Raw genomic sequence first — 25,703 nt, forward strand, 5'->3', positions numbered from 1 at the left:
TTACACAAAAGCTACGAGAAGAGAGCAGTAGAGATCATCTAATCTTAAATCATGATGTCATCCATTCAAGTCCTTGGCATAATCCCTGGTCAGTAAGAGCACAGAATACCTGTATATGCCACAAATGATCTTTAATATATATCAGAAATTATTTTCAAAAACTGGGAGATTTCTACTATAGCCATGCATTCTTTAACATCTTGTTCATTAGCAAAAATCAGCAATGCAGCTTTCCTTAGGTCTTCATGGGCTAACATTTTATAGAGTTCCTCAGTTACAGCAATCCTTTCTCTGTCTGTACTGTCCACAACAGTTATTACAAACTCTGTTAGTGTAAGAAGTGTTCCAGGAAGAACGAAGAGACTCTTGGCCACCAGTATCCCACATTATGAAATGTGTATTATTAATCACTATTTCTTCTACATTGCCTCCTATTGTAAGGGATGCATGTACAACTTCATTCACAGAAAACTGGTAAAGGATAGTAGTTCTCTCTGCATTATGCAGTCCAACAATGATAAGTATGTGCTCCTGGTGGTTGAACAGTCTCCCTACCCTGGTGAAGAGAATACACGTTCTTAGGCAGCAGGCCCCCTCCAGCCACCAGGGCCACCTGGCCTCTCCCACTCAGGCAGAAGAGAAGGCAGAGATGCGCCAGAGCCTCAGCCTCTTCCTTGGAACTGGAGAGAGACCAAAGCCCAGGCCACAGATACTGGCAGATATTTTCTCAAAAAACAAATGAGTTTGGGAAAAAATCTGATGGTATTAGTTGTCAAAGATAAAATTCAAGCTTTCAAATGAAAATTACAATTTTGGAAAGCTTGTATCTGTCACTGTGCACTTACACCTCCATACTTAAAGACTTAGGATGAGATCAGTCATGATGTTAATCAATGTGATTTTTTAGATATTGTTTAATGAAATTTGTCAACACCTGGACGATCTGCATAATTCAGTGATCCAATATTTTTCAAATGATCAATGTGCAGTGTTACAAAACCATGCATAACACAGTTGTATTCAAAATATAAGACAGACCAATGGATTTTAGAAAAATTTACCAATATGATTGCAGATTACACATTGCAACTAACCTTTAAGAAACCTGTCAAGTTTTGGTGTAGTATCAAAGAAGAATATCCATAATTTTCAGAGAAGGCTATTAAAATACTCCTCACTCTTCTAACTTCATATTTATGTGAGACCAAATTTTCTTCAGCTATTTCAACCAAAACAACATATCACAACAGATGGAATGCAGAATCAGATATGAGAATCCAGTATCTTTTGTTAAACCAGAAATCAAAAAGATCTGCAGAAACAATGTCACTCTTCTCACTAATTTTTGTTTGGGAAAATAATTAATTTAAAAATAAAAATGTACTATTTTTGCTAGCATGTAATGGGTTAAATCTTAATCTTAAATCTTAATTCCTGCTACAATAAAAGAGCTATATAGAACTCTTTGGGATCCTCAATAATTTTTAGAGTGTAAGTAGTCCTGAGACCAAAATGTTTGAGAACTGCTATTCTAGGTAAAGATACAGAAGCCTAAAGAGGTAAATGACTGGGCCAAGGTTGCATAACTAGAGAGTGTTAAAGCCAGGAATTAAATCCAGTTATGTCCAACTCAAGTTCTTTCTACTAAGTCCACCGTCTTAAACACAGAAGACTGACTTAGAAGTGCACTTAATGTATGTCTTACATATGCAATTATTATACAGGTATCCCATCTAATATTTTTATTGTGTACTGGTTATTTCTCATGTCATGAAATAACTCACTTTCCATGAAACAAGAAAAAAGTATCCTTAAGGCAGCCTCTTTAGGATGAGTTAGGCTTAACAAAAAATCAGCAGCAAGGAATGTGATCAGTGTCACAGTTCTGGTTCTTCAGAGAGGGGAACTCTGGGAAAAGACAGTGCAGCTGTATAGATGCATTGTTTTATTCCGCCAAAGCCCATGAGCATAAAATGACATAAAAGCCAAAGCCCACGAGCATAAAACGTCACACTCATCATCTAACACATCTCTTCCCAACAAGGAGAAATTGCTCATAGGACAAAGCTCTCTTGAAGCCAGTAATAACTATCGATATTGTAGCTGGCAGTTGCTTACTTTGTTTTTAAAACTTGCAACATAGAATAAATCTAAATTCCCTAGGAGGCTGGGGAGATTGGACTTGGAACTGAAACCTGGCTTACAGTTTACAATTAGTTTGTGTGTTCCAAAACTCTGGTTGTGTTGTTTCCAACTTTATCAGTAACTAGGTTCTTTATTTTTGAGAAAATATTTAATTAATGGGAATTCCCTGGCAGTCCAGTGGTTAGGACTCCACGCTTTTACTTCTGAGGGCCTGGGTTCAATCCCTGGTCAGGGAACTAAGATCCCGCAAGCTGCGTGGTGTGGCCAAAAAAAAAAAAAAAAAAAAAAAATAGTGACATTTCCCTGGATTTCAGAATAAGCTTTTCTTTTTCCTGACAGGCAGGACTGAAGAAAAGCTGAGTGATGCCCAAAGTGACTAGGTCTCTGTGATGCCAACACGAGATTGTATGACATCTGGGGACTTGGGGCCTTTGGTGTCTGTAGCCTAGAAAATAGTCTCTGGATTTTGGGTATCTTCTGTAACTCTCATTTCCAGGATAGAAAGACAATATTTTGGTCAGAATTAGGTTCTAAACAGTTAATAGTAAATTTATTATATTTAGAAACTAGGTAATGCAGATGTGGGGTAAATGAATGTAAAGTTGCATTTTCTTACCTAATAAAGGGCATCTCTAGAAATTCCTTCTACTGAGAAAGGGTAGGCAGAGTTGGATGCCTTTCTCACCATAAGAACTCTGCCAGCAAGAATTTTCTGGCTCCAGAGTACATCCACAAATGGGGAGAGACTGGGTTAAAGGACAAACTTTTGGGAAAAGCTCCATTTAATGGCATCAGTGAAGGTCACACTCTTCACAGCCTATTGAGCATAACAAATTAGACCTGGAAGCAAAGCTGATTTTATTTTCAAACAGAAAGATTGTAGTATCAAACTGCTTACAGCACTGAGAAAAATAGGCTGGAATATAAGACTGATATTTGGTGTAAATTGTAAATCAAAAGAATGTCAAGGCAAAAGTGAAGATAAAGTAGAAAAGAACAATGTCATTAATCAAGGCCTTATTCCCATTTTATAATTACTAATTAATTATAAGCCTTTATTTGTGTCAACAGAACGTATAAGAAAATCACAATGAGTTTCAGTGTTCACTTTTCTACATTTGAGGTTGGTTTAAGGTCAATTAATATTTTCAGTTACTTATAATTGAGGGAAAGTGTTATTCAGGGATTAATGATTATTTTAAAAAATAGAAATATAAGCAGAATACTGATTAATGAAATTACTGTTTTCCTTTTACCACAGATGTCAGTTTTGTTTAACCTTAAACTATAAAATACATAGATATATCTGTATACTGTTTACAGATGGATAATATCATCATCTTACATTTAAGTAATGCTTTAAAGTTTTTCAAAGCATTTTTACTCACACTATCTTCCACATATATTATCTCCTAGGATTCTGGCAAGAAGAGGCCAGTGAGGGAGCCAGGGCAAGTACTGTTTACATTTCACACATGCAGGAAGGGACGCTAAGAGAGGTTTATACAACTTGCAAGGTAAAGCACTGATTAAGATCTTGTGACTTTTATTTCAGTGATTTTTTTACTTTATATATCATGTTGCTTCTTACTATATTATGTTGATAGCTGAAATGTCATTATCCAGCTTCCTTTATAGGATTCTCTTGATGAGGCTGGTTGAACTGACCCCTCCATCAACGGACCAGTCTAAAGGGGCAAGAATCTTCCCACATTTCACATATGGTTTGATTACCTCTGTCCTAAGAGAACAATCTACTATCGGGGTATGAAAAACATGATTAGAAAACACTATGCCATTATGTTACTCTGTCAAAAAGCCATGTTTCACACCTCTCCAAGTAAAAAGAAACTTGAAAAAAGTCCCAAATAAAATAATCCTAATAATGCATGCTCTCGTTAAAATTGGATACCTTTTGTCTGTTTCTTCATTGAGGTGAAGAATGTTGCCTGGATTCCTTCCATTTAAAAACTTGAAGTCAGATCTGTGGCTGAACTCCAGATCTGATTTTAGCCTTGGGGAAGCAAAGAGGACAAAACTCAAAAGCTCAACTTTCTGGATGGCATGGATGATTCAATGAACTCTTTTTTGTTTCTGAGTCTGTTGGCCAGGAGACCTGGATATGATAGGGCTTCAGTTCCTCAGGCGGGATAGAATCTGGGGCATTGCTCATAAGGTCATGCCCCTGGAAAGATTTGGGGAAGGCTATGACATCTCTGATGCTTGGCGCTCCAGTGACAAGGCACATCAGTCTGTCTAACCCTGTAAAATACAAAGTTAATAGATGAGAATGTAACCTAAGGTTGGGGGTGACTTAATTCTTCTATAAAGGTTGTAGAAAACTTTTAAGTAAGAACCTTTAATAAGTTGCAGCTAAGCATAGTTCCCTGCCTTTTTAGAGAACTTTTGTTTGTATGAGAGGTTTCTTTTATCTCATTCCAGAAAAGTGCTCAGGACTAATATTCACATGCTACTGGGATTAATAGTCACAACAATTAATGAGTCCTGAGCAAGGGCTTACTGAAGGTTGAACAAAATTAGGTGCTGTGCAGGGGACTCCAAAAACACAGAAGGAAGTCCCTATTGTTGAGAGCCTACAATCTAGGTAAGCTACCTAGAACTTCTCACATTCTTCCTTGTTTGATAAAACAAGCAGTGTGAGCAACCAAGGCCATCAGAAAGGCACTGGCTCTCATTAGTTATCTATTTTATACATAGTAGTGTATATATGTCAATCCCAGTCTCCCAATTCATCCCACCCTCCCCTTCCCCGCTTGGTATCCATACGTTTGTTCTCTACGTCTGTGTCTGTATTTCTGCCTTGCAACTAAGTTCATCTGTATCATTTTTCTAGTTTCCACATAAGAACCTACTGTACAGCACAGGGAACTCTACTCAATGCTCTGTGGTAATCTAAATAGAAAGGAAATCCAAAAAAAGAGGAGATATATGTATATACATAGCTGATTCACTTTGCTGTATAGCAGAAATAAACACAACATTGTAAAGCAACTATACTCCAATAAAAGTTAATTAAAAAAAAAGGCACTGGCATATTCCTACTTTAGCACAAGCTGAATACTGTGGAGCAGTACTTTTCACACTCTTATGAATTTGTCTGTGAGCCTCCAGGGATTTGAGCAATGTTGACTTAAGACTGTAGTTTCATTCTATTAAAAAATCTTTCAAATGCAAATTATCAGTTAAGTTTTATCTTTATTAATGGTTAAATATATTTTTAAAGTATATCATCAGGGAATTCCCTGGTGGTCCAGTGGTTAGGACTCGGTGCTTTCACTGCTGAGGGCCCGGGTTCAATCCCTGGTTGGGGAACTAAGATCCTACAAGCCACGTGGTGTGGCCAAAAAAAAAAAAATCATCAAAATGAAAAACACCAAATTAAATTCTTTAGAACCCTTGGGCTCACCCCCTACCCTCTTTACTCCTCCACTCCCCCTAACCTCACCCTTTCCCCATAAGCTGAGCGTCCAAATTTGACACTTAGAGCTACAGAATTAAATACAGAATTAAATTTAGCTTGTAAAAGGACAGATTGTTTACCTATGGCAATTCCTCCATGAGGGGGCGCCCCATAATCTAAAGCCTGGAGCAGATGGGAGAGCAATTTCACGTCTTCCTGAAATTCAAAAGATAATTCAATTTAAATACACACTGAAGGTCCACTAGGTGCCACACAATACAATTAGTTGCTAAAGGGAAAATAAAAGTTGACTTAAAAAAGTACCTTAAGAGGTTTACAGTTTAGCAAGAGAATATGACAAGTCACTGATACTACAACATGCAGGGAAATGCCTGGGGCTCAGTAAATGCAGCTATTATTATGCTGGTAATGCAGATAGGGTAAGACCAATTAAGGACTTGGAGATGTGGCCTCAGAAAGGTAGGATGAAAGAAAGAACAGGATCTGTCAGAGGGACCAAGAGGAGAGAACGTTATTAGAAGGGCAACAATGCTGATGCTGCCAGAAGGTAGGATGGCGGGTGGGCCAACAACAGACCGCTGGATTTGGTGACCGTGCAAGTTACTTTTGTGAGGCAATGCCTGTAGAAATGTTGAAAATGTGTCTGAAATGGTTCCCTAACCAGTCTACAGATCACAATCAAGTGGCAAGCTTTTAAGAAACAAATGCCCAAGCTTCACATCTAGAGCTTTTTATTTAATTGGTCTGGTAAGGAGCAGTGAGTGTATTTTTTGTTTGTTTTTAATGCTTTCCAGGTGATTCTGTTCTAATGTGCAGAAGGGCTGAGAAACACTGGTGGGTAGGGAAGAAGTGGAAGCAATGTATTCTCACTGACATTTTGAGAAGCTTGAAAGGAATGAAAAAAATAGGCTGGGAAACACCAGGGGCTTTGGTTTAAGAGGAGAAAAGTCAAGGGAGTTTGCAATGTTTTTAAAGCTAAAGGGGGAATTTGGTGTAGAGTTCTCCAATCCTATTCTTAGAAATAAAGTTCCTGGGACTTACCTGGTGGCGCAGTGGTTAAGAATCCACCTGCCAATGCAGGGGACACGGGTTTGAGCCCTGGTCCGGGAAGATCCCACATGCCGCAGAGCAACTAAGCCCGTGCGCCACAACTACTGAGCCTGCACTCTAGAGCCCGCGAGTCACAAATACTGAGCCCATGAGCCACGTCTACTGAGCCCGTAAGCCACAACTACTGAAGCCTGCGCGCCTAGAGTCGTGCTTCACAACAAGAGAAGCCATGGCAATGAGAAGCCCGTGCACAGCAACGAAGACCCAACGCAGCCAAAAATAAATAAATAAATAAATTTAGAAAAAAAGAAAAAGAAATAAAGTTCCTCTATCCCACCTCACCCCTGTTAGTTAATCCCACAAAATGATCTTTTAGGATCAGACTCTTGGACATTTGCCTTCCTAAAATCTATCCTAGCCTCCTAAAGAGTCATCAACAAACTGCAGATTCTTAGGCTTGCATCTATAGAGACTCTTCTTTTGAAAATTCTGATTAACCCACTCTCTGTCATTAAAATCTACCCCCACCTCAAATACTAAGTGACATAAAATCCTTTCAAACCTTTCTCTCTTTCTCTAGCATTATCAATATTTTCAGTCATTTCAGACTGCATCCTTTTTTGAGCAGTGCAGTGGTTAGGAGTTTAGGAGCTTGGGTTCAAGAACCAACCTGCCTGGATTCGAATCCTGGCTCAGCTTCTGTGCTGTGTGACTTTGGGCAAATTAATTCATCTGCCTCAGTCTCTTATCTTTAAAATGAGTAGAATAAAGGTCTTAATTTAAAAAGTAACTGTGAGGGACTTCCCTGGTGGCGCAGTCATTAAGAATCCACCTGCCAATGCAGGGGACATGGGTTTGAGCCCTGGTCTGGGAAGATCCCACATGCCATGGAGCAACTAAGCCCATGTGCCACAACTACTGAGCCTGCGTCTAGAGCTTGCGAACCACAACTACTGAGCCTGTGCTCTAGAGCCCACGAGCCACAACTACTGAAGCCCACGTGCCTAGAGCCCGTGCTCTGCAACAAGAGAAGCCACCGCAATGAGAAGTCCGTGCACTGCAGCGAAAAGTAGCCCCCGATCACCACAACTAGAGAAAGCCCATGCGCAGCAACAAAGACCCAGTGCAGCCAAAAATAAATTAAAAAAAAAAAGGTAACTGTGAGGATTAAATGTGTCCACGTGTATAAGGTACCTAGTGCCTGGCATATAGTAGTCACTAAAAAATACATATTATTATTTATTTTTCAAAATCTGACACTAAAGGTAGAGAAATAAGCGGATACTATTCTATATCTAGTGAATCCTCCATTCATAACAAATTTTAACAAAACAGACAAATATTACAGTTTTTTACAAAGGCCAAGTTAGAAGATGATGTTACCTTTAGTACCGTTGCCAGGATGTAATGCTGTAGCTCTGCATCATGAATTCGGATAGAACCACCTCCTATCTCACTGCCATTTAAAACCAAGTCATAGTGTTGGCTACGGACCTAGAAGATTCAAAGAGCCTCTATGTTAGAGAAAATCTCTGGTTTTCTGTTCTGTACGTTGAAGACCCTGTAGCTACTTAGAGACAATGGCTTAAACCCAGCAATTTCTTCTGGGGCTTCTATAACTGGGTCAGACTATGAAACCTGAAGTTCTTTGCCTTGTTTCCATATTTCCTTTTAACTTGGAAGTATAGATATGTTACCTTTTGGGGCTCAGTGTAAAGATGGTGGATGTCACTGGGGTGGGGAGCAGTAAATGGGTGATGGGCTGTCTCCAGCTCTTCGGGATTTTCCTCCTTGGGAAAGAAGAGGGGGAAATCCACAACCCAAAGGAAAGAGAACAGAGCTGGGTCACGAAGCGCCACTCCTCTTGCTTCTAGAAGGTCAGCACACTCCAGTCGTAATTTTCCCAACAAAGAGCACTGCAAACAGAAGATACGAACGTTGAGCTAACTGCTATGACAGAGTAGGCAGAAAATGACACAACATGGATTCTAAAGCCAGGCCTTTCTCTGAGAAAGGATTAGCCAATTTACAGATGAGATGCTCTTAGCCTCTCAGGAGAGAAAGATCTGAGGATGATCTGACTGCGACATGGTTGAGAACCGTCAGACTCAGCCGACTTGGTGAGTATCTGCCAACACAGTGACTGAGAACACAGGTTATCAGAGCTTGATTAACCTGGGTCTGTATCTCACTTTGGCTACTAACTTCTCTGCACCTTTTTCCATAGTAAAATGGAGATAGAAATATCTACTCCAAAGACTGTTGTGAAGATCAAGTCAGATAAGCTCTCTAATACGAACCAGCTATTATGATTATTATTTCCTTACTGTTCCTGAAGGGTTGTGGTGAGGAACTGATGAGAGCCTGGAACACACTTAATGTTCAATAATGTAGGCTGTTATTAGACAGACAGTATGGATTAGAGGTTACATTAAGAAGGTAACTTCTGGACCTGGACTTTGTGGGTTAGAAACCTGGCTCCTCTCCTCTACCTCCTAGCTGTGTGAGTGTGAACAAATTCTCAACCTCTGTGCCTCAGTTTTCTTATCTTTTAAAATGGTAACAGTATCAATACTTCTCTCAATAGGGTTGGCATGAGGATTAAGTTAGTTAATATACACCAAGTACTTGCAACAGTTGTGGGCAAACAGAGAGTGCTGTGGTAAGTGCTAATGATGACAGGCAGGGCATCCCTGAGAAAGGGCAATTAGTCAGAACAGGAGACATGCCTGCAGACATGCACAGGGTGTCACTCTGTAGCCTATTCTATCTGACACTTAGATATCCACAAAGGGCACCTTCACTGTGACATCTTCAGAATGCTAATGTTATTCCTCGTAAATCTGCTTTCTAGCATTCTCTCAAGGAAGTCCCAATAGAAATTAGAGTGATGCCTTTCTGGGAAGAGAACAGGAGCAGTTTTAGTTCATGCCAGGGGAAAGTTTAATAGCCAAATGAATTTGCAGCAGGATTTTTAATACAAAATCCCAAATTCTTTTTTAAGAAATGCATTGATAATAAAATTTGTAATTAACTGGTGCATCCCCCAGCAAATTTAACAGTACTGCCTCATGGCTGGTATTAAAAACTAATGTTGATAAATGAATTAATTAAAAAAAAAAGACTGTAGGGAATTCCCTGGTAGTCCAGTGGTTAGGACTCCATGCTTCACTTCCGAGGGCCCAGGTTCAATCCCTGGTTGGGGAATTAAAATCCCACAAGCTGCGTGGTGTGGCCAAAAAAAAAAAAGAAGGGTGTAATATCAAGAAAAGTTGTAATTACATAGTTTTCCTCACTCTACTACTGCAGGGAAAGGTACGGACAGTGGATTGTATTTAGCTTTGTAGCCGAACTCTGAAACTTTTCCTTTGGAAGATATAATGATAACTAGGCACAGTGCAAATATAAATTAGAAGAATGAACTTGATAAAGTACTAATCAGACACTATAAGGATATCATATTATACTGTAGTGTAAGGATGAATATTTATTTATTTATTTATTTTTGGCTGTGCCCCATGGCTTGCGGGATCTTAGTTCCCCAACCAGGAACTGAACCCGGGCCCCGGCAGTGAAAGTGCCGAGTCCTAACTACTGGACTGCCAGGGAATTCCCAAGGATGAATTTTTATCATGTTTGATCTTTACAGTATATTTTCAATATTCATGTTTGAGTTTTATACCACACTTTGTATATTTTATAATGATCTCTAAAGTTAAATCCATTGTTCCGTACGTCTCCTGAAGAATGGTGATTTAGCCAGTGCATGGCAGCCTGCACCACCTCCCAGCTGCTGCTCCTGAGGAAGAAGGGTACTGCCTCAACCAAGTAGGGCCAGGGGTGTCTGCCAGCCCAGTAGCCCTCCAGCAGTCTGACCTGTCCCTCCACATTTTCAGGAATGCATTATGTACAAAAGTTTGGGACAACCAACTTTTCTTAATCTGTAAAACTTCAAAAATGAAAATATTTTTTCACAGTTGTACAATGAATACCAATAGCTCTCTACCTAAGTGGCTTTCCTAGAGCCAGATCTAATCGCTGTGAGCAATGCCAATGTAGGCTGTTAGCTGATGAAAAAAACTCTAGTTTTTATACAGTGCATTTTATTACAGTGCCAAAAGACATAAAAACTCATGCAGAGCAGCTCCAATTTATGAAATTAACAGTCAATTTCAAATATGTACTATACACACAGGAGAAGAGAGGCATCATTCAGCATCAACAGCACAGATGCCAGGAGGTAATGTTGCTTACTGCTTTCTTATGCTCTCCGGCAGTTAGCAGGACCACATCCTCCTCTTGGGTTTCCAACAGTCTGATTAGTCCCAAGCCTTGCTCCTCCATTATGAACTTAGCAACTGGAGAATTCCAGTTGCTATTGGTTTTCAAGGATATAGGTAAGACTTCCTGTGACAAAGAAAAAGACTTATACATTTTTCAAAAAGCAGGGTTGATTTATTTTTCCTGGAGTACAAAGATTTCTGGTTTCCAAAAGAAAATGAACGTACATGAGATTATCTCTATTCCCTCCCTAAAGCCCTTCAAAATGATACTAAAGGAATCTAAAAATTAATCTCACCAAAATGAAAAAAAAAAAAAAAAGGAATGAAGGGTGAGAAGGGATATCAGAGCAAAGTGATTTCTGAAAATTTTTGGCAGGTTGCAGGCGAGTGGAATAGGAATGACCAAAGAAGCAAGATGCAGGAAGCTCTGGCCTAGAGAACAATGGAGCAGCTTCAGCACAGGAAGGAAATGAAAATATGACTATTTTTAAAGTTAGTGATTCCAAAATGGCTGAGGTAATTTATACTTCCAGTGACAGTGTAAGAATGCCCATTCCCTGCTCCTCCTCCATATTTTGGTGCTACTGTTCACCAAGCCAAGAACACAAAGTGTATCTGTCAAAGGAAAGGTATACTCATAATTCTAAAAAGGGTATGGGAAGAACAATGAGTACTGTCTTTCTTTCATACCTGCCATGCTTTCATTTAAACCTTGGGCACATGGGGCTCTATTTAATTTTCCCAACTGCATTAAAGTACCAGTGTTTATTTTAAAAGGCTATGGTTGGACTTTCACATTCTGATTAATGGTGAATTCAACTAAGTTTAAGTTTTGGAGTTATACCCAGGGGAAAGATTAACTTTAAAAATAAAAAGAAGAAAAGTAGAATGATCTGAAATAACAAGCCCCTCAAAACTAATGATAGCATAAGAGCTCAAGCAATTAACAGTTAAAAGTATAGAATCCCTAAAAGAAAGGAAAACCCCTGCTCCTTACCTGATTAAAATGGTCAGCTGCAAATTTTCTAATGGACTCAATGTCTTTCCTTTTTAAGTATTTCTGATGAAAGAAAAAGTAAACTCATCAGTATGACACTTAGCTTCACAAACATGTTTATGAAATGATATGGGAAACAAGTATTTTTTTTTTTTTTTTTGCGGTACGCGGGCCTTTCACTGTTGTGACCTCTCCCATTGCGGAGCACAGGCTCCAGCCCGTGCAGGCTCAGCGGCCATGGCTCACGGGTCTAGCCGCTCCGCGGCATGTGGGATCTTCCCGGACCGGGGCACGAACCCGTGTCCCCTGCATCGGCAGGCAGACTCTCAACCACTGCGCCACCAGGGAAGCCCTCAAATGACAAAATTTTAAGGCTTGTTACAGGGTGTATTTTTTTTTTCTAATTATGCAGGTCTTATTGGAAATAGCTGTGAATGTATTCCACAGAAGACTGTGTATCTATAATATGTTCAAAATGAATCTTTGCAACTGAATTGTGAAGGATCAGTAAAATCAATAAGAGGATTCAGAATTTGATTATTTCAAGTCTCTTAAAATTCTTTATATCTTACTTTCCTAAATTATCTCAAATGTGTTTCTAAGTGAGACACTATGGCTATCATCATCACTAATATTCATGGAGCACTTAATTAGCTATGGGAGATATAAAAAAGGTGAAAACATGGTTCATGACCCTGCAGTCCTTATAATCTACTTGGGAAAGAATTGGACATACTCCAATTGGGGTAAATAATAATAACAAGCAATATATGTTATACCGAGCTTACCCAAACACATTCAATATGTCTGGACTAGAATACAGACACCAAATTACTTTCCACTGAACATATGAAGTGAAAAAAAAAGTAATGAGACTGAATTCTTCTCCCCATTTTAAATATACTAATATGCTATGTATCCAACTGAATCGCCTTTCAAAACAGTAATCTTATTCAAAATACTTTTAGAACTCTTCTTAAATTATTTTCAAAGCAGGTTTACTAACTACAGAAAATAGACATGCCCCATTACTTAAGAGTCCATGCTTACCCAACCCAACCCAACCATTCTTTCTGTCTCCTACCCTCATTTCCCTTCCTTTTGCTTTTCATAGCTCCACCTCCTTTCTCTTCCCATTATTAATGCAATAGACCCCAGAGCGTCAGAAGACCAAGAACCAACATGCAAGGGCTATGCTGGAGCTGATATGGGGCTGGGAGCTGTTGGACAAACTGAGGCTGGAGACAGAATAGGAATACTATTTTATACTCATCACTGGTGGAAATAAACCCAAATGAAGTACAGGAGAACTTTACAGCATTATTTAAAAGGAAAAATAAAAGCTCTAGATCTCGAAAGTGTAAACTCATATTCATAAAGTTTTATCATTTTCTACTTATAGTTTTAGAGACACTATTAGACTTTATATGAAAAATGCATTTTTATTTAAAGAGAATTTTTCTTTCTAAAGTTTAAATGTACCAATTTTGAACATATTTACTTCCCAAATATACATTTTAAAGAAAATATAGAATTGTGCTCCACTTACTTCTCCTTCAGGGATACATATGGCTTTGATGGTTCCTTGGGGTTTACTAAGCGCATCTTGAAGAAATCCAACCTCTGTGTTTCTGAACATATCACTGATATCTACAATCTGGAAAGTGGATAACAGGAAAAGGTAATTAAACGTGAAGTAATGTTTATCTCAAAACCTTTTTTATTTTTATTTTTTTTACTTTTTCAAAACCTTTTTAAAAAAAATTTATTTATTTATTTTTAGCTGCATTTGGCTCTTCGTCGCTGCACGCGGGCTTTCTCTAGTTGTGGCGAGCAGGGGCTACTCTTCATTGTGGTGCATGGGCTTCTCATTGCGGTGGCTTCTCTTGTGGCTCGCGGGCTCTAGAGCACTGGCTCAGTAGTTGTGGCTCGCGGGCTCTTGAGTGCAGGCTCAGCTGTGGTGCACAGGCTTAGTTGCTCCGCGTCATGTGGGATATTCCCAGACCAGGGATCGAACCCGTGTCCCCTGCATTGGCAGGTGGATTCCCAACCACCGCGCCACCAGGGAAGTCCCTCAAAACCTTTTACAAACAATATTTTAAAGAGGAAAGTAGATCTTGTTAATGTTTATAGAGCACATTCATAGAGTGTTTACCATGGGCTGGGCACCATGACAAGTGTTAATGTACTAATTATTCATTAGTAATAATTCATTTCATCTGCACAACAAGAGTATGAGGTAGGCCCTCTTATTATCCCCATTTAATAGATGAGAAAACCAAGGCACAGAGAAAGAAATGACTTGCCCAAGAAAACACAGCTAGTAAGTGGCAGAGCCAGAATTTAACTTAAGTAGTCTGACTTAAGAACCACCATTTCATATTACAAGAGAAGAAACATGGAGTAGTCAAGCTGGCTGCTGTAAATAGGCTTTTTTGTGTGCTGTTTTTTTCATTCTGAGAATTGAGCACTGCCTATTTGTGGACCAAGCAGAACTCAGTTTCTAAGGAATCTGCACTGAGAACTGAGATATAGAAATGTCACCAGCATTACAGTGATGAAGGGCTGTTGCTGTCTAAGAGCAAATAATAAGACGCCTGCTAAGGAAAACTGCTCTGTGTAAGTTCTACTGTACCCTTAGTTAAATATGTGTAGATCTTAACAATGTGAATAAACGTTTCCATATGTTTGAGCTCTTTATAGACCAGGGAAAAAGAATAAATAACTCTTAATCATTTGCCTTCCAAGTGCCATTTTAGCTTAAGAAAAATTCAAGAGGAAAGAACAGGTTTTTTTTTTTTTTTTTCTCCTTTCAAGTTACCATTCATATCCATGTAACTAATAACTTGTCAGTAATAAAAACGTTATAGCAAGAACCTTGCTCTTGGAAATGAATCTTGGAACACAGTAGATAGAGAAAAGGTACTGTAATGCTAACATGCTATTATTCTCTCCTGCTGTAGCTGGGTAACAACAAAAGTAACAAGCTAAGGTAACAACAAAAAATATGATATAACAGTGTGTGTGACTGGTTGAAAACATCCAAGTAGTTTAAAAGACTATAGGACTATTCGGGGGCAGAGTCTTGGAAAAGTGAAGAAAAGTACCTTCATCCCAAAGCGAGTGTCAGGTTTATCAGTTCCATAGCTGGCCAACGCCTCAGCAAAAGTCATAGAAGGAAAAGGAACCACCACAGGATCTCTGTCACTGGGCCATGAATACTGGAGCAAACCCTCAATTAGACTCTGGATGCCAGTCTGTTCTACAAAGGACATCTCTATGTCAATCTGAAACCAAAACAACATATGGAAACTAATTTGAAGAGCCACAATATTAGTATATACATACATATTTATATATTTCTCTTGTTTCAAATTACCATTGGATTCTGTTAATACATGGGGAAGCAGGTTAAATATTACTGTACATCTAATGCTTTACATACATCAAACTGTTAGTTCCCACAACTATCTCATGGCTTAAGGCTCAGAGAGGCTAAGTGACTTGCCTGATTATGTACAGTTATATTACATTTGATCTTAGGTCTGTCCAACTCCAAATCTTATGGTTTTTGTACTGATTACTGATTTCTGTGCCATACTAATTAATATGATATCATACAGAAACTAAATCATAATAGCTTTGATGACGCTGACCAGATAAACAGATTAAATATCAACATACAGAATTGTCTGTTTTAGTGCACAAGAGATTTTTTTTTTTTTTTGCGGTACGCGGGCCTCTCACTGCTGTGGCCTCTCCCGTTGCGGAGCACAGGCTCTGGACGCGCAGGTTCAGCGGCCATGGCTCACGGGCCCAGCCGCTCCGCGGCATGTGGGATCTTCCCGGACCGGGGCACAAACCCGTGTCCCCTGCATCAGCAGGCGGACTCTCAACTGCGCCACCAGGGAAGCCCACAAGAGATTTTTTTAAAGAACTTTGTCATATCATGACCATTAAAACACTGTAGGAATCTGTCATTCCTTAGTTTATGACCATATTCTTTATAAATGGATCAAAAATTAAATAACTAATGCCTCAACTGTAGGTTAGTTTAATTAAATATCTGATAGATAAAATGTAATGAGAAATATATATAATTTCTATCCTGGTTTTGACATTCTTGGCTGTAGCAAGGCTGAATCAGTAAGAGATGAGTGAATATAACTTAGTACCTGAGTAAATTCGGGCTGTCTGTCTGGTCTTGATCCTTCATCTCGATAACATCGGGCAACCTGAAAATATCTACAAATGGAAAATAGTGTTAATTGAGTCAGGATTCTAGAAACACACACACACTTTCCCCCAAAAGTTCCTGGCAATGCAGGGTACAAAATAATAATGATACTAAAAGGGCATAAGAAATTTAAAAATTCTTTATGATGCTCTAATCTAATCAGATACATAGTTGACCCATGAGAATTTAACTGCTCAATATATTGTTTTACAAATATACAATGGCACCTTTGGATATTCATATATTAGACTGACATGCAAGGCAGTCCATGCTTCTTTATACACACTCTTTTGCTTCAGCCAAACTGAAATACTCACTGCTCCATGAATACACTTGAGCTTTCCTGTGCTATGCCATTCCAACTCTCATCTTCATCTGCTGAAATGCAGCTCTGTCCCAGAAGGCCTAGTTCCCAAAGTTTTTAATGATATTTCCCAAAACAATATAATTTCAAACTTCTTAATACAACTAATTTGCAACGCTCAACATACTTATTTTTGGTTTACATCACAGTTGATTTTAATATCCTATTTTGTCTTACTAGATTCATTAGCTCCTTGAGAGCAAAACCTATTCTTTTTTGTTTTTAACCCCCTACCCCATCTACTAGCATAGAGCTTTGTACACGATGGTCACCCAATAAATCTTTACATAATGACTACACATTTTTAGGGTATTTTACAAGTATTTTCCAAACTCTCATACATTTTCAAACCTTCTTTTAAGAGATTAGACAATTTTGTGTTTCCTTTTCCCCTTTCTTCCCCCTCTTTTCCTTTTCTGACCAGTACTATCATAAAGAAAGCTCACCTGTCTAAACCACCAACCATCAGAAGCTGCTTAAACTGCTGAGGACTCTGAGGGAGAGAATAAAACTTTCCAGGTTCCCTGGATGGTATTACAAACTCTTTTGCACCCTTTGAATGAGAGAGAGGGAGAGCAGAGATATTATTAAAAAGCAAATTCAAGAACTGGTAGAAGTCAATACTTCAGTTCATCAATGAAATCAACTAAAGAGCAAGGTTCCCACAATGACAGATCATTTCTTGCTCATCCTTTAGTCCCCAAAAGGCTTGCACATAGTAGGCTTTAAATATTTGTATACAGCAAGTATTAAATGTATGCTTGTTGAAATGAATGCCCAATTCTGTTACTAGCTAAAAAGGATTTTGTGCGTCAATTCCTATTCAAGTAATTCCTAACTGCTTTTCTAAATTTAAACTATAATTTTATAAGTCCAGAGACTGTATAAATATCAGTGTTTGAAAATGTCAGTTCTTAATGAACAATGGATTTATTTTTATTTATTTATTTTTTCAATGGATTTATTTTTAATGAATCAATTCATTATTGATTTGTAGCTATAAACCTCAGTGGAAAGAAAATGATGTAGGATTAAAGGATCCTGACTAAAAGTACTGACCCATATAATTTGCTCAACTCTTAAAATACCTAGTTAGTGTGAACATCCTAAGGCAGTAAAATAAATAAAAGAAATAGAACTAAGGGAATATAAAAGCAAAGTGGTCCAGTTTCATAACTAACAGGACATTATTAGTAGGCTGATTTAAGGAATATACATACCCCTGGAGTCCTTTTAAATAATGTTGGTGTTTCTATATCCACAAACCCTAAAAAGAGAGAAATATCAGAATTTAATAGATGGGAATTTACCAAATATGATGTCTACAATACAGTCCAACAAATCTGAGGCTACCCTTTAATTAGGAATTTTGACTGAAATAAGCTATGAAGCATATTGATTCTGGTTTCTACAAACCCAAGAGGGAGGCTGAAGATTTTCATAAAATCCTATTCTGTTCATAAAGCTGGCAATTTTGTAATGAAATAATTCTGTTTGATAGATTCTGTGTACTGAACTGTTATGGTTTTCCTTGTGTGCTGCTAGTGTAGCAAAAATAACACAAATATAGTAGAAAAAAACCCAGGACTGACTGAAGAGTCTAGTTTCATTCACATGACATTTTTGAGCTCCCAACAAATGATGTACAAGCATGATAAAGAATTAAGAAAACTTACAGATAACAACCAAAGGGCTGGTCCACCTTCAACAGTGATGGTAAATACTTAGACAACATTAACAGGCACTATCACCTTTAAAAGGCTGTATTTATGACCCAGTAGGGAACTAAATTATGTTTTATGTTACTAAATTATGTTCTAGGATAAAACACATGGAAATTACTGTTTCTTCCCTTACCATGTAGATTACAGAGATATTCCCGCATTTTCATGACCATCTGGGACCTCAGTCGCAGGTTATACTGCATTTGGACACCACGCAAATCTAAGTAGCGATACCGCAAACGAAGAGCCTCTGTTTTCTAAACAAATTTAAAGATTTTTATGTTTAAATATTTTTCAAATATTAAAAAGATATTAACTTTAGATACAGATTGTGAATTTTTAAGAACTTTAGCTCTATCTTTAGCTTCCACCATTTGTGCACACACACCACCACCCTTAATTCCTATGACTTCTAGGCTTGTTACTAGCATAGATTTTACATTTTTCAGTGAACCACACTTCATTGACTGAAATTTGCCTACCTTACTAAACATTTATTCATTCTTTTTTTTCTGCCTTTTTTCTTTTTGACCACGTGGCTTGCGGGGTCTCAGTTCCCCGGCCAGGGATTGAACCCAGGCCATGGCTATGAAAGCCTGGAATCCTAACCACTAGGCCACTAGGCCACCAGGGAACTCCCTACCCATTCATTTCTAAGACTGGAGTTTAATCCTGAAAAAAAAAAATGTAAAGATTTCAAAGATCATTAGAAAATATATACCAGGGCCAAAAACAGCCACGACTTTATGACCTGGATGGGACGACAAGTTTAAGAAATGCAAGCGAACAGCAGACGAATCTCTACAGCTGTACTAGTAGGAACACAGTGATAAGGTCTGCTTATTTTCAAGGCTGGAATTTTCTGCATCCCTCCTGTGCTGACAACCTTTTCCCCTGGAATAGTTTATTTCTTTGATACTAGAAATAGAAATAGAAGAAATACCTGTCATTTCTCTTTCTAAAAGCTTAGAGCTGGTGGAAAACTGCATATTTCCTTTTTTTCCCCACAACAAGGTCAACTCTGTAATTATACTGCTTTTTCTAATTAAAATATTAAGTACTGGGAACTCAACTGTAAGACTAAGTGGCCATGCAATTAAAAAAATCCTTTATAGATTAGTTTATAAATTAGGTATATATAAGTCTACAACTGTAGACAGTTGTGACAAAGCTGAAAATTAGCTGGGCTTACATATCCAGTGTTGTCTAGCTTCCTCAAAGAACATCCTAAATTACAGTACTCATATTTATATGCCTTATAAACATTTTTATCACTGTTAGAGGCTTAAACTTAATATATGCAGGATCTCCTACGCCATGTGGTCATTTCTAAGGTAAACATAAATTTCCTCTCAAAATGTAAAACCATAGCAACAAAATGGAACAAAATAACACCTAAGTCTTAAAGACAACCTTGTTTCCAGCTGTCTGAAAAAACATTCTAGGTGTTCAGGAGCTGCAACAGCTTAAAGAACTGTTGATATTTAAGAACAGTTCACCAGGAAATTGTAAAACTAACAGAATAATTCATGATATAGCTATAACACGCTTAATTTTGTAGAAGTTAAACTTTTTCTTTAAAAAACTCTGAAAACACTTTACTGGTTATCAACATTTTCTAGATACTCTTATTAGTAACAGAGGATGGCACCTTCACAAAGTCCTTAATTTCAAAGGGCAGCTTCTTGCAGGAATTCAGAAGTTTAGCTGTTTTAACTTTGATTTCAATCTCACCTGTTGGCATTTTCTTAAAGAGAGAAAGAGAGAAAAGACCTATTTTAAAAATCACTCATCAGGACATGTACACAATGAATATTTATAAAACACAAGCATTTATTTACATATGTAAAACACGGGGTGCTTATAGTGTATAGTCTAAAACATAAATGTCTGTGTACGACTTTGACATTCTTATGTATATCTGTGGTTGATGAGCTCATTACCAAATGTCTTAACATGAATATTTACATAGGTGTTTACGTTTGCAGTGAAGATTTTAAAATCTGTAGGTTCATTTGTAGAACCTGCAGAGCTTTAGTGCTGGATATCTAATAGATACTCAGTCGCTGTTGCCTGAGTGTGTTGACAGACAGGGCACATGTACACAGGTAAAATTTAAATAGACAGTTTCTAAATTACTAACTGGATTCTCTTGTCCTGGAGGTCGAGAAATTACTGTGCCAGACACTTGCACCACAGATTCCATGGGGGCTTCACATAAAATCTTCTTCACAGAAGCAGCCGACTACAGAATAAGAGGGGAAAATAGTTCCAACAAATAAATGAACTTAAAGGACTCTGCAGCAACTGTAGATTATGGCTTAGAAAAATGTTAATACTCATAGCTTAATTGCAATAAATACTGGGGCTTCTCTTAATGACTTTATTAAAGAATTTGGTAAACTGCATCCCCATTTTGACTCCGTATAATACAGCAAGTAAAACTATTAGTTAAGAATTAAAATTTTTTTCCCTTAAAGGAAAATAAGGAGAAGAATGATTAATGCAAACAATTCCCACATACTTTAAAGGCAACTGTCTCCAGGATTAGCCTTAGGGGCAGTTAAATCCAAGAGCAATAATGGAGTCCAAAGTGAAGGAGTTCTCCTGGGTTAGCTATGCTCATCTCTGCATCCTGATCCCTGAAAGATAACCCATGGCTCTTTACTTACTTCAAACATTAAAAGCAGAGTAAATCTTATTTTTCTCAGGTGTACAAACATTTGTAAATATTACCAAAATAGAAACCAGTGACGTTCATGATGAGAGTACTTTATTTTATCTGAATTTAATGGTAATTATTTTTTGAGCAGGTAGTACCTTCACATGGCTCAAATTCAAAGGGTATAAACAGATCTACAGTGAAAAGTCTCTCTCCAGCTCCTTAATTCGCCTCCCCAGAGATACCCAATGTTATGTGTCCTTCCAGGGACAGTTCATAACATACACACACATACACATGCCCTTTTTAGTACAGATAATATCACTCTACATGCTCTTCTGTATCCTGTTTTTATATCTAACAATATACCTTGGATTTTTTCCCATATTAGTACATAATAAGCTTCTTCAGTCTTTTCCATAGCTGTAAGGATGTACATTATTTTTTACACCAGTCTCTTATTGGGGAACATCTAGATTGTTCTTTCTTTTTTTAAAAAATTATTTATTTATTTTTGGCTGTGTTGGGTCTTTGCTGCTGCATGCGGGCTTTCTCTAGTTGCAGCGAGCGGGGGCTACTCTTCGTTGCAATGCACGGGCTTCTCATTGCAGTGGCTTCTCTCATTGTGGAGTACGGGCTCCAGGTGTGCGGGCTTCAGTAGTTGCGGCACACGGGCTCTCAGTAGTTGTGGCTCATGGGCTCTAGAGCACAGGCTCAGTAGTTGTGGCACACGAGCTTAGTTGCTCCGCAGCATGTGGGATCTTCCTGGACCAGGGATCGAATCCGTGTCCCCTGCATTGGCAGGCAGATTCTCAACTACTGCGCAACTGGAGAAGCCCTAGATTGTTCTTTCGATTAAAAATATTTCAGCAGTGAATAACCTTGTATTTGTGTCATTTTGCATCTATGTAAGTCTACGTGTAAGATAGCTTTAAGATCATTGACTACAAGTGGAATGAATGGTTCAGAGGATATATGCATTTATAATTTTGATATTGCCAAATTGCCATCCATAGAGCTAGTGCCAAGTTATACTCCCTCCAGGAATGTATGAGCACTTGTTTCCCCAAACACAGTGTGTTCTCAATCCAGTGCATAAAAAATAACAATTCTGTGTAGCTTTAATTCGTATTTCTCTGCTTATGAGTGAAGTTGAGCATATTTTCATATGTCTACAGACATATAGAAAAATAGCCATTTATATTTCTTTCTATAAATTTTATGTTCATATTCTGCACTGGTATTTTTTTTAAAAATTTTAATTGATTTGTTGTAGCCTTTTAGATATTAGAGAAATTAGCCCTTTGTCTGTGACATGAATTGCACATAGTTTTTCGCAGTTTGTCATTTGTCTTAATGTGGCTTATGGTAGTTTTAATTTTCATTAACAATAAACTTTTTTTTTTTTTTTTTTTCCTGCGATACGAGGGCCTCTCACCGTTGTGGCCTCTCCCGTTGCGGAGCACAGGCTTCGGACGCGCAGGCTCAGCAGCCATGGCTCACAGGCCCAGCCTCTCCACGGCATGTGGGATCTTCCCGGATCGGGGCACAAACCCGTGTCCCCTGCATTGGCAGGCAGACTCTCAACCACTGCGCCACCAGGGAAGCCCATAACAATAAACTTCTTAATTTGAAACCTCAAACATACTTATCCAACATGCTTCATTTATTCTAACCACAGCATCAAAGAGGCTTGGAGATAACAGGAGGAAACTTCTATTACCTCATCCTGAGGAATGATAACTTGAACAAGCCCATGGAAATCTCTTAGGACCAGGAAGATGTTTTGCCTGATTAATGAAGAAAGTGAACATATTAGGATAAAATCTTTGAGACCAAAATTTAAGCAGGCAAAACAAATAAAAAACCCATGCAATTTCACATGTTGCTTTTTTGTAATAATATGCATTCATAGTTATATTTGTGTAATTATCTTGTAGCTTATTAATGAAAAAACTTTTTCGTTTACAATTTCAACTTTTAGTAGCTATATGTACAGCTTACTAATGCTATCCAGATGGCTTATTAATGAAAAGGCAGATTTTAAAACTTAAAAAATTTTATTGGCTTAAGTCTTTATAAGAAATTTGAATTAAAATTGGAAACTTTCCATATATTAAAATCCAAAGGTAATATTTTAGCATATTAGAGACATCTGATTGGTCATTTTTTAAAATACGGCAATATAAAATCTCTTATTTTCCTAAAAATAAGATGTAATCTAAAATTTTCTAAAAGAGGTCCAGTACTAACTTAATACCTCTATAAGCCATCAAAAGGTCCCCCAAATCCCAATATTTTAGCATTCAACCAACATTTCTCATACAGTTCTTAGTACCAAGAAGAGGTACAGAAAGCCTCCTCAGATTTTCCTTCAGGAGATAAAATTCACCAAATGTATGGGTCAAATATCCACCCATCTGGGACATATTCTTTAGGAAAATCACTCAATCTATGTATTTTGGATCTCTTCATTGTGAATTAATGTTCCATTAAGGTATGTTCTGGAATATAGAGATGAACAACAACAATAATATGTCCTCTAACATTAAGGAATCATTGTTCATGTTTTTAGACTTTTTCTCTACCTAAATTTAGCAAAAACTATGCTTTTTTATGCTATGGAAGCTTACCAGCTTACCCAATTACTGGTCCTAGGCACTCTTCAATCTTAGTAAACCTAGGGACATTTCTGTCCCTTGGTGGATCACACTTATTATACCGTTCAACAGATGTTACTGGTACTTACTGAGAGTGACACTATTTGAGTCTTTCAAAACAAAAATAAAACTGAAAATTCAATGACTTCTGAGACTCCTACAGGAATTGCAAAACTTTTATTCTTCTGACTGGTTAAAAATTAATAGTTTAAAATTGCCTTAGGAAAACCACCATCATGCATACGTAAAACACCTGCCTCTATCTACCTTCGGTACTGAATCCATCCACACAAGGTGACTTCTTGGCCTAAGTGAGAAGAACGCAACTCTCCACACGTGTTGGTCCGGGCAACAAAACTACTGAGTTCTTAAAGAAACGAAAAAAAGTAAGATTAAAAATATATCATTTGCACATTGTTTGAAGATAGACTCTCAAATCATACCATCTTTTTTCATGTCAATGGATGAAATTTATAAAGTTGAAGAATGTAATCAATCACTATTAAATTTACCTGCAAATGTGTCAAAAGCCATGTGAAAAACTGTCTTAATGTAAATTTTTGCCTTGTGTTAAGAATATAAATATTTTTGATCACCCAGCATCTGCATTAACCTAAAACGCACTGTTCTTAATAGTGCACATTTCTTCCCCAAATGAAATAGGATCTTGGGAATTTCATAAATCTGACGGTGCAGTAACTGGTTGTAGTATGAATCTAGAGTGAAATAGTCACTTGTACATTTGAAAACTCTATTTAAAGTATTCTCAAGTATGAAAGAATTTTTTAGGCTTCTTATTCACAGCATGAGCTTAATGAATAGCCTATTCATGTGGTTACTTTTCTGCTCTTTTTAAATTCCAGGGAGAAAACTACATTATAAGAAATGAAGAGGGTGAATGATGTGCTTCTACACATAAAGCTATCCAGTCGAGACTAGGGGAAAAATGGAATAAGCACTCTTGCTGCAGAGAAAAGGAGGAAGGGCTGGGCTGTTCAGAGGACAAACCTCTTCACTACATTCACCTGGAATTCTCCTCTGTGAACTCAGTACCAGACTTCGGGAGAAAGAACCCCAGATCAGCTGTGTGGTCCTTCTAGTGGGTCTGGATAAACCCCTGTACAGCCGACTTAACCAACAGAACATGTTAGAGCCGCAGGATGGCGAGACGCTCAGGAATCTCACGCAGCAGGTGTTGGATGGCGGTCAAAAGTCAGTTTTGGAAATACACACAAATCCCTTAAAATGTTAGGAGTTCCCACTCTCTTATATTTAAGCCCTTGTCCGCTGAACATTCAAGAGGCTCGTGTCGGCAAACTAGATAAATCTGCAGTCTTTGGGGCCTTTGGGGAAGTTGGGTAGGGGAAGGGCCTTTTAAAATCTTTGTCCCCTCTCAACGCATCCGTTTCACTTCTATTAACAAACAAAGCTTCGGCCTGAAGTGACAAGCGTACGATTCCATAGAGAAGCCAAGGCGGGACACCGCGGCCACGCAGAGGCAACACGGGGCCGGTCAGCAGGCGCACGCCCTTCCCATCCTTCCACGCTTCCTCGAAGGTTCCCGCGGGCAGAACCGGAAAACAGGGAGGAAAATCAGCCCCGCGTTTCAAATCTCCCAAACCTGGTGGCCGACCTTGGGTCTTCAGAAGGAGGAATGAAAGCAAATCCAAAATGTTTCTAGGGCCCGAAACCACACACAGATCGCCGCTGGGAGCCAAGCTGTCCTTTACCCACCCCACGAACAACCAAGATTACGGTGGAGGGAGTCAACCAATCAGAACAGAGGGAGTGCCGCCATCTTTACTACGGGCGGAAGTTTGAAGGACCGCTGAGCACCGGTAGAAAAGCGCGGAAGATGAACGCCCCGCGATTAGGAAAGTAGACTTTAATGGTTAGAGCGCTCCCGTGCCCTCAGTTAAAATGGCAACCTTAGTTGCTTCACTGACTTGGAATCGGCGCCATGGAGGCGTCCAGCGTCCTGCCGCAGAGCGTGTCGGGAAACGAATTTAAACTGAGGAGGCGGCTGAACGCAAAGTTGCTGCTTCTCAACGGCGGGATTTTTGGAGCTGGCGTTGGCCCCTGAGGCCTCAGGTGGGGAGGGGCGCGTTGGGACACACTGTCCCTTGCCCTTTCCCTCCG

At 38.5% G+C, this 25,703-nt stretch overlaps 1 protein-coding gene and 1 pseudogene across 2 annotated transcripts; both read right to left on the reverse strand.

The window, feature by feature from the left end:
* Positions 1-4,076, reverse strand: LOC309973966 (ADP-ribosylation factor-like protein 5A; annotated as a pseudogene). Its single transcript has 2 exons — positions 4,058-4,076; positions 1-626 (listed from the first exon to the last, which is right to left on the reverse strand). The product of its transcript is annotated as an ADP-ribosylation factor-like protein 5A (transcript).
* Positions 611-25,267, reverse strand: DARS2 (aspartyl-tRNA synthetase 2, mitochondrial). Its single transcript, XM_082833093.1, has 17 exons — positions 24,590-25,267; positions 23,832-23,931; positions 22,628-22,694; positions 20,386-20,487; positions 19,894-19,989; positions 18,376-18,499; positions 17,739-17,785; positions 16,965-17,071; positions 16,093-16,162; positions 15,025-15,204; positions 13,467-13,574; positions 11,918-11,980; positions 10,892-11,044; positions 8,335-8,553; positions 8,021-8,131; positions 5,707-5,782; positions 611-4,407 (listed from the first exon to the last, which is right to left on the reverse strand). The coding sequence occupies exons 1-17, from the start codon at positions 24,708-24,710 to the stop codon at positions 4,193-4,195; spliced, it is 1,959 nt and encodes a 652-aa protein (XP_082689219.1). The 5' UTR covers positions 24,711-25,267; the 3' UTR covers positions 611-4,192.
* Positions 25,268-25,703: the final 436 nt, after the last annotated feature.

Source organism: Leucopleurus acutus, assembly GCF_964270905.1.
Source record: "Leucopleurus acutus genome assembly, chromosome: 2".
Classification (NCBI taxonomy): domain Eukaryota; kingdom Metazoa; phylum Chordata; class Mammalia; order Artiodactyla; family Delphinidae; genus Leucopleurus; species Leucopleurus acutus.